At 47.5% G+C, this 17,171-nt stretch overlaps 2 protein-coding genes across 2 annotated transcripts in view; both read left to right on the forward strand.

Annotated features, from left to right (window-relative positions):
* Positions 1–209: 209 nt before the first annotated feature.
* Positions 210–8,541, forward strand: PPP1R11 (protein phosphatase 1 regulatory inhibitor subunit 11). Its single transcript, XM_073642039.1, has 3 exons — positions 210–606; positions 984–1,092; positions 7,044–8,541. Exons 1-3 carry the CDS (start codon positions 529–531, stop codon positions 7,211–7,213), a joined length of 357 nt encoding a protein of 118 aa, XP_073498140.1. The 5' UTR covers positions 210–528; the 3' UTR covers positions 7,214–8,541.
* A 1,370-nt stretch (positions 8,542–9,911) lies between these two features.
* The window catches only part of LOC141155608 (uncharacterized), a 60,704-nt gene continuing 53,444 nt past the window's right edge, over positions 9,912–17,171 (forward strand). Inside the window, exon 1 of the mRNA XM_073642475.1 lies at positions 9,912–10,061. Within this exon, the coding sequence (XP_073498576.1) occupies positions 9,983–10,061 (79 nt within the window). The 5' untranslated portion in view covers positions 9,912–9,982. The remainder of the gene's footprint in view (positions 10,062–17,171) is intronic.

Here is a 17,171-nt window from a genome sequence, read left to right on the forward strand (position 1 = left end):
TGTGATTGGTCAGTTCCGGAATCAGGACACGCTATTGGCTGTCTGTTACTCCTCTCGTGGATGTGCATACCTGTCCTCACAGCGGAGCTATTTTACTGACGCCTCTTACATCTTTACAATGCGATTTAATCTCCAGTAAAATGGCGTCGGGACGTACCTGTAATAGATATGGAGGAGACGCGCTCTCTAGTGTCAGCTTACGTCACACTATGAAGACTAAAGCGCCAAGCGGCGGCCATGATGGTTCCGGGCAGAAGTGAATGTTTGTTAATGACAGGAGGAGACGGTCGTGAATTGTAACGGGTGTTCAGCGGAAATATCAGCGAGTACAACCGGAGGACCGGACGGCCCTCACACCATACATAAAGCAGCAACGAGACGGCAGCGGCTCCCGGGAGCAGTGAGAGGAGCGGAAGTGGCCGGATAGAGCGCCGGAAGTGGGGGAAGTGGCCGGTTTGTCCTCCTGCAAGCGGAATCTGACGCTTCTCCAGTCGTATCGGAGCCCGGGGCGACTCAGCATCCAGTGACATGGCGGAATCCTCCGGGACGGCGGTGGGGGGCGGAGCCGCGTCCAGTACTGTGACCACCGAGAGCGAGGCGCAGCCGGTGAGTGACGCCATCAGCGCTGTGTGCGTATGGCGCTGGCTTCTTCTTAAAGGGGCTTTCCTACAGATGACATATCTGTAGGTGCCTAATGGCGGGGGTCTCACCCATCACCGAGTGGGGTCCGGGCCCCCCTAGTCTGCATGTTTGGGGGCAGCCAGATGTGAGACTCTGGGGTCCCTGTGTGAGGCCTTTATTAGCTCCGGTGACCTTCAGCAATCTCTTGTGTACTCGAGAGACCAATGCCATCAGCGCCCCCGCAGGAGAGATGCGGGATTACACCGTCCTCTTCGTGGGGTCCTCCACAGTCAGAGACCCTCGTAAATCAGGACCCCCCGGAAATGGGGGATCGTTAACTCTTTGTCTCCCTCTGTCTGCAGGAGCCGCGCTCCCTGACCATAAAGCTGCGGAAGAGGAAACCGGACAAGAAGGTGGAGTGGACGTGTGACACGGTGGACAACGAGAACCTGGGCCGGCGCTCCTCCAAATGTGAGCGGCACGGGGGGGGGGTGGTATGACTGCGGGGGTCTCCGGGGAAGGCTGACCACTGGGGGAGGGGAGAGTAATGAGACTCCTCCGGACTAATGGCCGAGGTGAAGCCGTCCGTGTACAACATGAATGTCCATCTCTGACTGCAGCGTCCAGGAGGTGTCATCTGGGGCAGCAGTGGGTGGTCTGCATGGGAGGTGTAATCGGGGGCAGCAGCGGGCGGTCTGCACGGGAGGTGTAATCGGGGGCAGTAGCGGGCGGTCTGCACGGGAGGTGTAATCTAGGGCAGCGGCGGGCGGTCTGCACGGGAGGTGTAATCGGGGGGCAGCGGCGGGCGGTCTGCACGGGAGGTGTAATCTGGGGCAGCAGCCGGCGGTCTGCACGAGAGGTGTCATCGGGGACATGAAAACCTTTACAGCACATCCTGCACTGAACCCAATGTATTATATATTTCAGGAGTCGCTCCGTTTTATACAGACTCCGACCCCACAGCCCTGTGTAAAAGTAGAAACGTCTATAACCCACACGATAAACGCCTAAAAAGCAAGAAGCCGCCCTGTGCTCTGGAATCACTGCTTTACCTCCAGCCCAAAAATACACTAAAGTATTATGTTACCCAAAATGGATGAAATGTCAGCACAAGAAAAAACCTCAGGGAGGAAAAAATAGAAAATCATTTGCTGATGAATGGGTTAATTTTGGCGTAACCTAGCCGACCCTCTGTGTGTGTGTGTGAGAAAAGGGCGGCCCCCCACTCTGTGTGTGGGGGGAGGGGGGAGCCCCTCTGTGTGTGTGTGAGAAAGGGGCGGCCCCCCTCTGTGTGTGGGGGAGGGGGGCCCTCTGTGTACATTGGGTCCCTAGAGTAAATATCAGGGGAATTCCTCTGCTCAATATCGGTCCCCATGACAGATCAGTGGCTCCTATCTGCTCCCGGCGGCCGCTCTTCTCCCCGTTACTGCTGAGGACATGTTCGCGCTCAGTGATTGGGGGGCTCTGACTTCTGGATAAGCCGTGGCTGCGGCTCTGACGTGGTGCCGCTCCCTCTTCTCTACTCGGTGACGCCCTGGACCTCGGCTGTGCAGGAAGCTGCAGTGTGACCCGGGTAGACCAATGCTGCTCCGCTGGATCCTCCTCGTTCAGAGGGTCTTGGGTCGGACCCCCGAGGGTCACACAGTGAGGACCTGCAGTGACTCCAGCACAGGAGCCGTGGTGTCGGCACGGCGTCCGTACAGAGAGCGTGTCGGGGCTATTCTGTACGGCGCTGGTGCATGGTTGTTACCATGACTACATGTCATTTTTCCCTGATTTCCCCAATATGGCCGGTCTGGCGGCTCTCCAGGCCCGTCCTGACACGTCTCCGTGATTCATCCTGCTTGGCTATATTAGGAATGTGAGCGTTGGTGACATCTGACGGTGGGCGTTCATGGAACGTCTTCATTGGGTTACCATGGAAACGGGAAATTGTTCCTAGAATCTGCTGGAAGATGAGGATGGACTGTCAGGTGCAGGGGACACGTGAGGCTCTGCTGGTCTGCACCGTGCTTGGAGAACATCGGGGAGGGTCCCACAGCCCTGACCTTCGCCCCTCATAACCTACGGCCCAATTTTAAAGGGTGTTTACAGGAAGAATAAAGGAATAATCACTGGTTACCAATTCAGTCCTCTGTTGCTCCGATTATCCCTGCACGGATGTACAGTGGCTTCCAAAGTATTCACCCCCTTGGCATTTTTTGTGTTTTGCTACCTCACAACCTGGAATTTCACTATCTTTTTTTGAGGGTGTTCTCGCTCTCCGACTGTTTAGCGTAAGCGTGGATTGTGGTCCCACTGTGCCGTGGACCGAGAAGAGCCTGGAGCGGCGTGACTAAGCCCTAACACCAAGACTGACCTCGGATGCAGTTACTGATGCTGCGATCCGAGGAGAGCCCAGGAGGGGTGGTATCACGTGCCACTTCAGGACGGACCTCGGAGGCACAGCAGGTGACCATCAAAGAGATATACAGACTGACACGGCTGATATACTGGCACGGGAAGGACCCAGTTCAGACTGGACAGACAGGAACAGCTTCAGGAAGAACTGGGTCACTGGCAGGAACGACTGGAATACAGGAACGGGTAGGACACAGTTAAAACTGGGCGGCCAGGCAGGGAAACACAGGTGTGGCCAGGGCTAGGTTCACATGGAACAGACTGGGTAAGATTTGCACAGAGCAACTTCAAAGACAAGTACACACAAGACCAATACAAGGACAGGCAGAGCCAAGTTCACACGGGGTACTAACAATGGAGTAGCAAGTGTACTCGCTAAACAGTAATGTTGCACATCAACCACAGAATAGAGATGGGCACTTGTTCACACACTGCAGGTATAAGAAAAAAGATCCAGACATGAGGTTCAGGGATAGGTCCTAATTCAGACACGAAGAGATTCAAGTATCGGTTCAGGATTCAGACCTGGGTACTCAGCCCCCAGGGTGGCAGAAACAGGACAGCACTTGGCAACTCAGTAGTTGCAAACACACACACTGAAAGAGAGTGTTGCACAGGCACCTCCCAACAGGTGGAGGTGATTTAAGTACCGAGTGCTTCCCAGCAATAGGCTGTGGACACATTAGAAATGCATGAACTGTTTCTTTAAGAATAAGGAAGTGCACGCACAGCCAACCTAAGCAAACATGTACAGCAAGCAGAGGATCGGAAACTCCCTGCACAGCCCGGGGTGGTGAGTAAGTCGGTGTCCCTGCATGGTGATGGATGGGAAGCCATGCAGGGATGCCAGCAGTGATGTTATAGAGGGTTTGCATCAGTTCATGTAAAGAGCATGCCTACTGTGAACATTTGCTTTTATTTATATTGTGAAGCAAACATCAAGTAGAACAAAATTACTGAAAACTCCAGTGTGCATAACCATTCACCCCTCCTCCCAAAGTCAGTACTTTGTGGAGCCTCCTTTTGCAGCAATTACAGCTGCAGTCGCTTTGGATAAGTCTCTATGAGCTTTCCACATGTGGCCACTGGGATTTTTGTCCATTCCTCAAGGCAAAACTGCTCCAGCTCCTTCAAGTTAGATCAAGTGAACAGCAATCTTCACGTCTGACCACAAATTCTCCATTAGATTAAGGTCTGGGCTGTGACTCAGCCACTCCAGAACATTTACACGTTTTCCCCTTACACAACTCGAGTGCTGCTTTAGCAGTATGCTTTGGGTCATTGTCTTGTTGGAAGGTGAACCTCCGTACCAGTCTCAAATCACTGACAGACTGTAACAGGTTTTGCTCAAGAATATCCCAGTATTTCGCACCATCCATCTTCCCCTCGACTCGGACCATTTTCCCTGTCTGCTGCCGAAAAACATCCCCACAGCATGATGCTGCCACCACCTTGTTTCACTATGGTGATGGTGTTCTTGGGGTGATAAGCTGAGTTGTTTTAGTGCCAGACATAGTTAATCTTGGTGGCCAAAAAGTTCAGTTTTGGTCTTCTCTGACCACAGCACCTTCCTCCATATATTTGGGGAGTCTCCCACATGTCTTTTGGCAAACTCAAACGAGCCTTACACATTTTTTATGTAAGTAATGGCTTTTTTTGTGCCCACTCTTCCATAAAAGCCACCTCTATGGAGCGTACGGCTTATTGTGATCATATGGACAGATACTCCAGTCTCTGCTTGGGAACTCTGCAGCTCCTTCAGGGTTACCTTTTGGTCTCTGTGCTGCCTCTCTGATTAATGCCCTCCTTGCCTGGGCTGGGAGTTTTGGTGGGCGCCCTTTCTTGGCAGGTTTGTTGTTAGTACCATGTTCTTTCCATTTGATGATAATGGATTTGATGGTGGTCCGGGGACCATCGGAGATTGGGAGATTTTTTTTTTTATAACCCAACCCTGACTTGTTCTTCTCAACTTTGTCGCTGACCTGTTTGGAGATCTCCTTGGTGTTCATGGTGTTTAATTAGTGGAGCCTCTTGCTTAAAGAAGTTGTACACTACTTGGAAAACTCCTTGTCATACCCCACGCTTGGCCCCGGTAAAATAAAAAAAACTTATACTCTCCTCCTGTGCCATTGCTGTTCCAGCGGTGTCGGCCCTTGCGGTCCCTAGGCTCCCATGCTGTTGTGTGACACGTGACTCCGGCGCCCAATCAGCGCTGGCCTCACTGTCTCCGCCTTCGTACGAATTGACATGAAGAGGAAGTCAGAGATCGGCTGCCACCCGGACCTCCTCTTCACGTTCAATTCGACAGAAGGCGGGGACAGTACCGCCGGTGCTGATTGGGCGCCGGAGTCACGTGTTACTAGAACTGCCCGGGGAGAGCGAATGCCGACACCGCTGGGACGGTGCCAGCACGGGACGTGATTATAAGCTTTTTTTATTCTATGGGGGCCAAACATTTCGATCAAGAAGGGGTTGTCCTAGTAGTGGAGAACCCCTTTAATGGTGTTGCAGCCTCTGTGGCCTTTCAGTAAAGGTAAAGTGTATGTACTGACACAGGTGACACTTAGATTGCACACAGGGGGACGTCCTGTCACTAAGCATGGGACTTATGAAGGGAATTGCTTGCACCAGAAATTTTTAGGGGCTTCATAGTAAAAGGGATGTATACATATGCACATGCCAGTATTTAGTTATTTGATCCCATAAATGTAATTTATGCCTATATTTTTCTCACTTCACCAACTTAGACTATTTAGCGCTGATGCATCACACACAAATCAGATTACAAAGATATTTATATACAGGTTGTAATGTGACAAAATAGGTAAAACGCCAAGGGGGGTGAATACTTTCACAAGCCACTGTATATGCAGTTATTGGCTGCAGCAGTCATGTGCCTGCAGAGCCAGAAGAAGCCACTGGAGCAGTAATCCTGGAGCGGTCGGGATTTGATGGGCAAATTCTATTTATTATCAATATTCCGTGTTTTGTCAGATTTTGTCCAGTCCTGAAGGCCCCTTTCAGCCGCGCCGCCATATTCCACTACCTGAAAGGAAGAATTAAAAGGATCAGCTGTACAGACTACAGGGGAAGAGCAAGAAACGGAGATTCCCCACCCCTAGATTCAGAGATTGCTTCCCTGCCTCTTTGTAAAGTTATCAAGCACAGATAGTACTGCTTTCCTATCTTTCCCTCTGTAAATGATGATGTTGGCACAGATGTTGCTGCCTCCCTGTCTCAAACTGTAAATTATTCAGGCACAGATAGTAGTTCTTCCCTGTCTCTCTCCCTCTGTAATTGATGTTGGCACAGATAGGTAGGTAGTACAATCTCTCTGTAAATGACGTCTGCACAGATGGTACTACGCCCCTGTCTCTCCTACAGTAAATAATATTGGCACAGATGGTGCTGCCTCCCTGTCTCTCCCACTGTAAATAGTGTTGGCATAGATGGTACTACCTCCCTGTCTCTCCTACTTGAAATGATGTCGGAACAGATGGTACTGCCTCCCTGTCTCCCACTGTAACTAATGTTGGCACAGATGGTTCTACTTCCCTGTCTCTCCCACTGTAAATGATGTCAGCAAAGATGGTACTACCTCCCTGTCTCTTCATCAGTAAATAATGTTGGCACAGATGGTACTACCTCCCTATCTCTCCCACTGTAAATGATGTCAGCACAGATGGTGCGGCCTCCCTCTCTGTCCCGCTGTAAATAGTGTTGGCACAAATGGTGCTGCCTCCCTTTCTCAAACTGTAAATTATTCAGGCACAGATAGTGGCTCTTCCCTGTCGCTCCCTCTGTAATTGATGTTGGCACAGATAGGTAGGCAGTACAATCTCTCTATAAATGAGGTCTGCACAGATGGTACTACCTCCCTGTCTCTCCTACAGTAAATATTGTTGGCACAGATGGTACTGCCTCCCTGTTTCTCTGTAAATGGTTCAGGCATAGAGTATACATGGTACACGTCTGTGTAGGACCAGATGTGACGCATCTCTTCCCTCTGCTTTCTCCTTCAGGCTGCTGCATCTACGAGAAGCCGAGGGCATTCGGAGAAAGTTCAACCGAGAGCGAAGATGATGACGACTGCTGCGAGAGTGCTCACTGTATCCGGGGCCACAAAAAGAGACCTGGGGGCCAAGATACACCTCCACCCAGCCACGACCGTGCCGGCAGCATGCAGCACTGAGACACCGGGGGGAAGAGTGACCGAGTGCATCTTATACATTGCTGTCCCCAGCGACCGCTGCTGCCTGTTGTGAGAGTCTCTCTCCATGACTGCGACTGTCACACGGCAGAAAGCGGGTTCTGTATTGATGTCATTGTATGGAGAGTCAGTGTAGAGCGGATGACCCAATGGTAGACAGCCCGGCTGGGGAGGGTTCACTGATGAGACCCCATTATTTAGCCGGTCGGTGGTCATTCTCGCACATGTGCTCTGTCATTCCCGCCCCTGATGATATCATGGCTCCTCCGCCGGCCTCTAGCTCATTGAATGTACGTGCATGGCGCCTCCCGGCTGATATTCAGCGGCTCCCGTAATCGCTTCTGACCAATATAACATCATATATCCGACTGAATGTATTTATAGAGATTCCCTACATCTGCCTTGCCTAAACTATGCCGTGAGAACTCCGTGACTATGTATTATAGTGTGAGAAAAGTCACCTTAAAGGGGCTGTCCAGGATTGTAAATACATGGCTACTTCTTTCCAAAAACAGCGCTAGCCTTCACTACAGGTTGTGGGTGGTATTGCAGGTCTGTAGCATTCACTTCAATGGAACCGAGCTGCAGCGTCCCACACACAACCTGTCGACGGGAGGCAATGTATTTCAAAAGAGGCAACCATAAGTTTAAAAGAAAAAACCCTGAACAACCCCTTGAAAATGTTCTCATGTTCATAGTCCCCAAAATGGAGACCCTCTCTGTATTATCGCCTCATTCCCACCATGTCATACCACATTTCTCCTGTAGAGGCCACTGCAGGAACACTGCCCTTCTCCAGCACCACCGGCGATCACTCGCAGGACATCGTTGTAAGAGGGGGGGTTATTGGGCGAAATAACACCCCCTTAATATTGCTTGTTTCCCTCTCTTCCCAAATTCCTGGACGACTCCAGGACTTTCGTTCATTTATTTTAAGAAGGAAATGCCCTTGAAAAATTACAGGACACCAGAATTGGTGCCAGAGCCGTCTGCGGGCGATCCGACACCAGCCGTAGACTGAACACAACCATGGGGCTAGTGGTGGCTCAGTCTGCGGGGGACGGGACGGCCGGGTCCTTGCTTTCTCCTTCGTGATCCCGCAGGATTTCTCCGCTCCTCTCTGCACATTTCCGATCAGTCGGGTTTTCTAGAGATGCACATGGATATAAGGTTGGGCTTCGATGACCTTAGTGACCCCGTTAGCATGGGTCCCCTCTGTATTATTGTTCCGTTGGCTCTTTATAGAAATCTGTATATTGTGGTTTTATTTTTATTTCTTCTCCTTGGAATTAAATGATTTCTGTTTGTTATCCATGTCCTGAAATGTTTAATCCTGGTTGCAGGCGCCGGTCACATTTAGGGGCGGCTTAGACTCCGCTTTAGAGAGGGTCTTGTGTAAATCGCTTTTCATTTTGCTTATACAGTCCCTCTGCGGACTTATGCATTTCCATAGTTACAGGCACAAACAAACCCCCAGAGGACTAATCAGTCGCTTGAAACTTCTCAGACATTGTTGCAGAGGTCATCCTCTTCCTGTACGTGGCGTCTGTAAACACTCAGTTCCTTCTTTGACGGATATCACTATTTCTGCCCATTATATGACTTGCATCCTGCATTTTTCACCAGTTTTTCCCTCTGCCGACTCAGTCCCTAATTTTCAGTTGTCTCTCTGCTAGTGGGAAGAGAATAGCAGCTCTGATGTCTCCCGCAGATAGTCATCAAATATTCCTGCTCCCCTGTCTCTTGGACATGTATCTTGCACAACTGGATGACAATATACAGAAGTACAGAGCAGTGTATCTGTGAATCCAGTACTTGGGTGAGATAATCATATATTAAACGTTGTGGAAGTACTGCGCTGTGTAGCTGTGGTTCCAATTCTGGGGAGAGTGATAAACACTACAAGTATCAGCGTGATGGGCAGCTGTGAATCCAGCATTTGTGTGACATAAATCATCAGCATGAAGGACATACTACAACAGTACTGAGCAGTGCAGCTGTGAATCCAGCTCTGAGGTAAGATAAAGAAGAGGTATGGAGGATATACTGCAACAGTACTGAGCAGTGCAGCTGTGAATCCAGCTCTGAGGTAAGATAAAGAGGAGGTATGGAGGACATCATATAACAGTACTGAGTAGTGTAGCTATGAATCCAGCACTTGGGTGAGGTAAATGCTAGAAAGCAGGAGCTTGGATGGTGTTAGCTGTATGCAGCAATATAGGTGTGAATCCAGAATTGGGGTGAGATAAAACATAGTAGAAAGCAGCAGGATGGAAGACATTATACATTGGTACTGAGCAGTGTAGCAATGAATCCATCTCTGGAGTTGGAAAGAAAACGGTATTTGTGAACACCAGGACTGTGTGTGGTGCTTTCAGCCAGTAGGAGGCGCAATCAGTGGCCTATGCTTTTTAATGGTCTCCTGAACCCATACACTCTAAAGTGAAAAACATTTTTCATGGATCTCTATCAAATCAAAGGACATAACTGTGCAAGAGCAAATCGCATCCACAGAAATGCTCCGCACGCAACCTATTTTCCCGAATCGAATGATTACAGATTTTGTTTGCTGAGTGACGAGCATGGCTCCCTTATCAGAGTTCCTCCCTAACTTTACACTTGGCCTCTGCGATAGGGTGGAGTTTATAGAGAATAATTTAGGAAATATTTCCTTATTCATGAAATCTGCGCTGAGCTAGTAAGGATTGTCAGCTCGGATCTCTGCACTCCTGGCATCCCGTATCCCCCGGCATGGCGCTCGGTGCTGCGGTGAGCGCGCTCTGCGGCTGCCTGCTGTGGTTTTCTGTACTCTACATACAAGGCTCTTCTGGTGAGTACTGTCCTGATGGTTACTATGGAGGGGGTCCTCAGTCTAGTTGAGTCTCTTAAGATTTCACGGGGGTTAATGATTTTGTGGGATGGAAGAAAACCAAATTCCGCTGTTTGGAGCCTTAGATGTGACCTCCGTTTTGCTTCTTCTGCAGCCTCTAGTTATCACTGTACATCAGAGCTGATCCAATGGCAGCATCTCCAGACCTTTGCTCTTTGAACAATATTCCTGGTTTTTGACCAAATCAAGGCTGAACTTTCATCTGGTCATAGATCAACTTAAAAGATGAGTAGACGAGAGAGAAAAGGGTCTCAGCGCAGAAGACGAGCTCGCTGCCCGAGTCACAGCTCACTCATTGTGCAGTTTATGTACAGTGATACGTAGAGGATGTGACCGCTTTCACCCGTTACTTTTTTTACTTATAAATAAAGCACCGTATTTTTCAGTTTTTTGTGATGCTTTTATGGCATTTTTACCTGAACTTTTAGGAGGCTTTTTTTTTGGCAAGTGTATGCTGCTCCATAATAAAATCCCCACTAACCCTGAAGACACAGTGACATCACAGGATGGGTAACTCGCTGCTTGATCCTGAGAATGGGGGTCTGAAATGCCCTATAGCAATTGATGGTATCTGCTCCACCGCCCAATGTATTGTCTATGGGACTGCCGGGGGTCTCCTACACAGAAAATAGAGCTGCAGCCACGGCCTAAGTCTACCAGGGCATTCTACAGTCTTGTTCTCCGGATCGGTGAAGGGTCCCGATGGCAGGATGGATTTAGGCCTCATCCACACTGACTTAATACGGAGCCTTAGAATTGGCTGCTAAACAGGTGCTCGGGCTTGATAAGAAAATCATCGGGTGCGGTATGTGCGGAGGTTTTCTTTGCGAGCATTGCTTCTACAGAAGAATATCTGCATACGTACAGCACCTGACCTGCAAACTGAGCCCCGTATGACTGTATAGTACAGATCATTGCTGTGCAACCTCCGGGCCGGGTACACGAGAAATTCAGCACATTTTGAACTCCGCTTCTTCTCTGAGGAGCAAAGACAGCATTCTGCAGTATGCTATGTACTGTGCCACATGGAAGCTCCAAAGGCCACCATTATACTGAGGAACAGAAACAAAATTCTGCAGTATTCTAGGTACAGTGCTACATGGAGGCTTTAAAGGCCACTGTTATACTGAGGAGCAGAATGTCATTCTGCAGTATGCTATGCACTGTGATACATGGAGGCTTTAAAGGCCACTGTTATACTGAGGAGCAGAATGTCATTCTGCAGTATGCTATGTACTGTGATACATGGAGGCTTCAAAGGCCACCGTTATACTGAGGAGCAGAATGTCATTCTGCAGTATGCTATGTACTGTGATACATAGAGGCTTCAAAGGCCACTGTTATACTGAGTAGCAGAAACAGCATTCTGCAGTATGCTATGTACTGTGATACATGGAGGCATCAAAGGCCACCGTTATACTGAGGAGCACAATGTCATTCTGCAGTATGCTATGTACTGTGATACATGGAGGCGTCAAAGGCCACCGTTGTACTGAGGAGCAGAATGTCATTCTGCAGTATGCTATGTGCTGTGGTGCATGGAGGCTTCAAAGGCCACTGTTATACTGAGGAGCAGAATGTCATTCTTCTGTATGCTATGTACTGTGATACATGGCTTCAAAAGCCACTGTTATACTGAGGAGCAGATTGTCATTCTGCAGTATGCTATGTACTGTGATACATAGAGGCTTCAAAGGCCACTGTTATACTGAGGAGCAGAATGTCATTCTTCTGTATGCTATGTACTGTGATACATGGCTTCAAAAGCCACTGTTATACTGAGGAGCAGAATGTCATTCTGCAGTATGCTATGTACTGTGATACATAGAGGCTTCAAAGGCCACTGTTATACTGAGTAGCAGAAACAGCATTCTGCAGTATGCTATGTACTGTGATACATAGAGGCTTCAAAGGCCACTGGTATACTGAGGAGCAGATTGTCATTCTGCAGTATGCTATGTACTGTGATACATGGAGGCTTCAAAGGCCACCATTATACTGAGGAGCAGAATGTCATTCTGCAGTATGCTATGTACTGTGATACATGGAGGCTTCAAAGGCCACTGTTATACCGAGGAGCAGAATGTCATTCTGCAGTATGCTATGTACTGTGATACATGGAGGCATCAAAGGCCACCGTTATACTGAGGAGCAGAATGTCATTCTGCAGTATGCTATGTACTGTGATACATGGAGGCTTCAAAGGCCACCGTTATACTGAGGAGCAGAATGTCATTCTGCAGTATGCTATGTACTGTGATACATGGAGGCTTCAAAGGCCACCGTTATACTGAGGAGCAGAATGTCATTCTGCAGTATGCTATGTACTGTGATACATGGAGGCTTCAAAGGCCACTGTTATACTGAGTAGCAGAAACAGCATTCTGCTATGTACTGTGATACATGGAGGCTTCAAAGGCCATTGTTAAACTGAGGAGCAGATTATCATTCTGCAGTATGCTATGTACTGTGATACATAGAGGCTTCAAAGGCCACTGGTGTACTGAGGAGCAGATTGTCATTCTGCAGTATGCTATGTACTGTGATACATAGAGGCTTCAAAGGCCACTGTTATACTGAGGAGCAGAATGTCATTCTTCTGTATGCTATGTACTGTGATACATGGAGGCTTCAAAGCCCACTGTTATACTGAGGAGGAGAATGTCATTCTGCAGTATGCTATGTACTGTGATACATGGAGGCTTCAAAGGCCACTGTTCTACTGAGGAGCAGAATGTCATTCTGCAGTATGCTATGTACTGTGATGCATGGAGGCTTCAAAGGCCACTGTTATACTGAGGAGCAGAATGTCATTCTTCTGTATGCTATGTACTGTGATACATGGCGGCTTCAAAGGCCACTGTTATACTGAGGAGCAGAATGTTATTCCACAGTATGCTCTGTACTGTGATACATGAAGGCTTCAAAGGCCATTGTTATACTGAGGAGCAGAATGTCATTCTGTAGTATGCTATGTACAGTGATACATAGAGGCTTCAAAGGCCACTGTTATACTGAGGAGCAGAATGTCATTCTGCAGTATGCTATGTACTGTGATACATAGAGGCTTCAAAGGCCACTGTTATACTGAGGAGCAGAATGTCATTCTGCAGTATGCTATGTACTGTGATACATGAAGGCTTCAAAGGCCATTGTTATACTGAGGAGGAGAATGTCATTCTGCTGTATGCTATGTACAGTGATACATAGAGGCTTCAAAGGCCACTGTTATACTGAGGAGCAGAATGTCATTCTGCAGTATGCTATGTACTGTGATACATAGAGGCTTCAAAGGCCACCGTTATACTGAGGAGCAGAATGTCATTCTGCAGTATGCTATGTACTGTGATACATAGAGGCTTCAAAGGCCACTGTTATACTGAGGAGCAGAATGTCATTCTTCTGTATGCTATGTACTGTGATACATGGAGGCTTCAAAGGCCACTGTTATACTGAGGAGCAGAATGTCATTCTTCTGTATGCTATGTACTGTGATACATGGAGGCTTCAAAGGCCACTGTTATACTGAGGAGCAGAATGTCATTCTGCAGTATGCTATGTACTGTGATACATGGCAGCTTCAAAGGCCACTGTTATACTGAGGAGGAGAATGTTATTCTGCAGTATGCTATGTACTGTGATACATGGAGGCTTCAAAGGCCTTTGTTATACTGAGGAGGAGAATGTCATTCTGCAGTATGCTATGCACTGTGATACATGGAGGCTTCAAAGGCCACTGTTATACTGAGGAGGAGAATGTCATTCTGCAGTATGCTATGTACTGTGATACATGGAGGCTTCAAAGGCCACCGTTATACTGAGGAGCAAAATGTCATTCTGCAGTATGCTATGTACTGTGATACATGGCGGCTTCAAAGGCCACTGTTATACTGACGAGGAGAATGTCATTCTGCAGTATGCTATGTACTGTGATACATGGCGGCTTCAAAGGCCACTGTTATACAGACGAGGAGAATGTCATTCTGCAGTATGCTATGTACTGTGATACATGGCTGCTTCAAAGGTCACTGTTATACTGAGGTAGTAGAATGTCATTCTGCTGTATGCTATGTACTGTGATACATGGAGGCTTCAAAGGCCACTGTTATACTGAGGAGCAGAATGTCATTCTGCAGTATGCTATGTACTGTGATTCATGGCGGCTTCAAAGGCCATTGTTATACTGAGGAGCAGAATGTCATTCTGCTGTATGCTATGTACTGTGATACATGGAGGCTTCAAAGGCCACTGTTATACTGAGGAGCACAATGTCATTCTGCAGTATGCTATGTACTGTGATACATAGAGGCATCAAAGGCCACCGTTATACTGAGGAGCACAATGTCATTCTGCAGTATGCTATGTACTGTGATACATAGAGGCTTCAAAGGCCATTGTTATACTGAGGAGCAGATTGTCATTCTGCAGTATGCTATGTACTGTGATACATGGAGGCTTCAAAGGCCACTGTTATACTGAGGAGCAGATTGTCATTCTGCAGTATGCTATGTACTGTGATACATAGAGGCTTCAAAGGCCATTGTTATACTGAGGAGCACAATGTCATTCTGCAGTATGCTATGTACTGTGATACATAGAGGCTTCAAAGGCCACTGTTATACAGACGAGGAGAATGTCATTCTGCAGTATGCTATGTACTGTGATACATGGAGGCTTCAAAGGCCACCGTTATACTGAGGAGCAAAATGTCATTCTGCAGTATGCTATGTACTGTGATACATAGAGGCTTCAAAGGCCACTGTTATACTGACGAGGAGAATGTCATTCTGCAGTATGCTATGTACTGTGATACATGGCGGCTTCAAAGGCCACTGTTATACAGACGAGGAGAATGTCATTCTTCTGTATGCTATGTACTGTGACACATGGCTTCAAAAGCCACTGTTATACTGAGGAGCAGAATGTCATTCTGCTGTATGCTATGTACTGTGATACATAGAGGCTTCAAAGGCCACTGTTATACTGAGTAGCAGAAACAGCATTCTGCAGTATGCTATGTACTGTGATACATAGAGGCTTCAAAGGCCACTGGTATACTGAGGAGCAGATTGTCATTCTGCAGTATGCTATGTACTGTGATACATGGAGGCTTCAAAGGCCACCATTATACTGAGGAGCAGAATGTCATTCTGCAGTATGCTATGTACTGTGATACATGGAGGCATCAAAGGCCACCGTTATACTGAGGAGCAGAATGTCATTCTGCAGTATTCTATGTACTGTGATACATGGAGGCTTCAAAGGCCACCGTTATATTGAGGAGCAGAATGTCATTCTGCAGTATGCTATGTACTGTGATACATGGAGGCATCAAAGGCCACCGTTATACTGAGGAGCAGAATGTCATTCTGCAGTATGCTATGTACTGTGATACATAGAGGCTTCAAAGGCCACTGTTCTACTGAGTAGCAGAAACAGCATTCTGCAGTAGGCTATGTACTGTGATACATATAGGCTTCAAAGGCCACTGGTATACTGAGGAGCAGATTGTCATTTTGCAGTATGCTATGTACTGTGATACATGGAGGCTTCAAAGGCCACCATTATACTGAGGAGCAGAATGTCATTCTGCAGTATGCTATGTACTGTGATACATGGAGGCTTCAAAGGCCACTGTTATACTGAGGAGCAGAATGTCATTCTGCAGTATACTATGTACTGTGATACATGGAGGCATCAAAGGCCACCGTTATACTGAGGAGCACAATGTCATTCTGCAGTATGCTATGTACTGTGATACATGGAGGCTTCAAAGGCCACCGTTATACTGAGGAGCAGAATGTCATTCTGCAGTATGCTATGTACTGTGATACATGGAGGCTTCAAAGGCCACTGTTATACTGAGTAGCAGAAACAGCATTCTGCTATGTACTGTGATACATGGAGGCTTCAAAGGCCATTGTTAAACTGAAGAGCAGATTATCATTCTGCAGTATGCTATGTACTGTGATACATAGAGGCTTCAAAGGCCATTGTTATACTGAGGAGGAGAATGTCATTCTGCAGTATGCTATGTACTGTGATACATGGAGGCTTCAAAGGCCACCGTTATACTGAGGAGCAGAATGTCATTCTGCAGTATGCTATGTACTGTGATACATGGAAGCTTCAAAGGCCACCGTTATACTGAGGAGCAGAATGTCATTCTGTAGTATGCTATGTACAGTGATACATAGAGGCTTCAAAGGCCACTGTTATACTGAGGAGCAGAATGTTATTCTGCAGTATGCTATGTACTGTGATACATAGAGGCTTCAAAGGCCACCGTTATACTGAGGAGCAGAATGTCATTCTGCTGTATGCTATGTACTGTGATACATGGAGGCTTCAAAGGCCACCGTTATACTGAGGAGCAGAATGTCATTCTGCAGTATGCTATGTACTGTGATACATAGAGGCTTCAAAGGCCACTGTTATACTGAGGAGCAGAATGTTATTCTTCTGTATGCTATGTACTGTGATACATGGAGGCTTCAAGGGCCACTGTTATACTGAGGAGCAGAATGTCATTCTTCTGTATGCTATGTACTGTGATACATGGAGGCTTCAAAGGCCACTGTTATACTGAGGAGCAGAATGTCATTCTGCAGTATGCTATGCACTGTGATACATGGAGGCTTCAAAGGCCACTGTTATACTGAGGAGCAGAATGTCATTCTGCAGTATACTATGTACTGTGATACATAGAGGCTTCAAAGGCCACCATTATACTGACGAGGAGAATGTCATTCTGCAGTATGCTATGTACTGTGATACATGGAGGCTTCAAAGGCCACTGTTATACTGACGAGGAGAATGTCATTCTGCAGTATGCTATGTACTGTGATACATGGCAGCTTCAAAGGCCACTGTTATACTGAGGAGGAGAATGTTATTCTGCAGTATGCTATGTACTGTGATACATGGCGGCTTCAAAGGCCACTGTTATACTGACGAGGAGAATGTCATTCTGCAGTATGCTATGTACTGTGATACATGGCAGCTTCAAAGGCCACTGTTATACTGAGGTAGTAGAATGTCATTCTGCAG

This window comes from Phyllobates terribilis, unplaced genomic scaffold (genome assembly GCF_046119375.1).
Source record: "Phyllobates terribilis strain yellow unplaced genomic scaffold, ASM4611937v1 Scaffold_7__3_contigs__length_470593459, whole genome shotgun sequence".
Taxonomy (NCBI): domain Eukaryota; kingdom Metazoa; phylum Chordata; class Amphibia; order Anura; family Dendrobatidae; genus Phyllobates; species Phyllobates terribilis.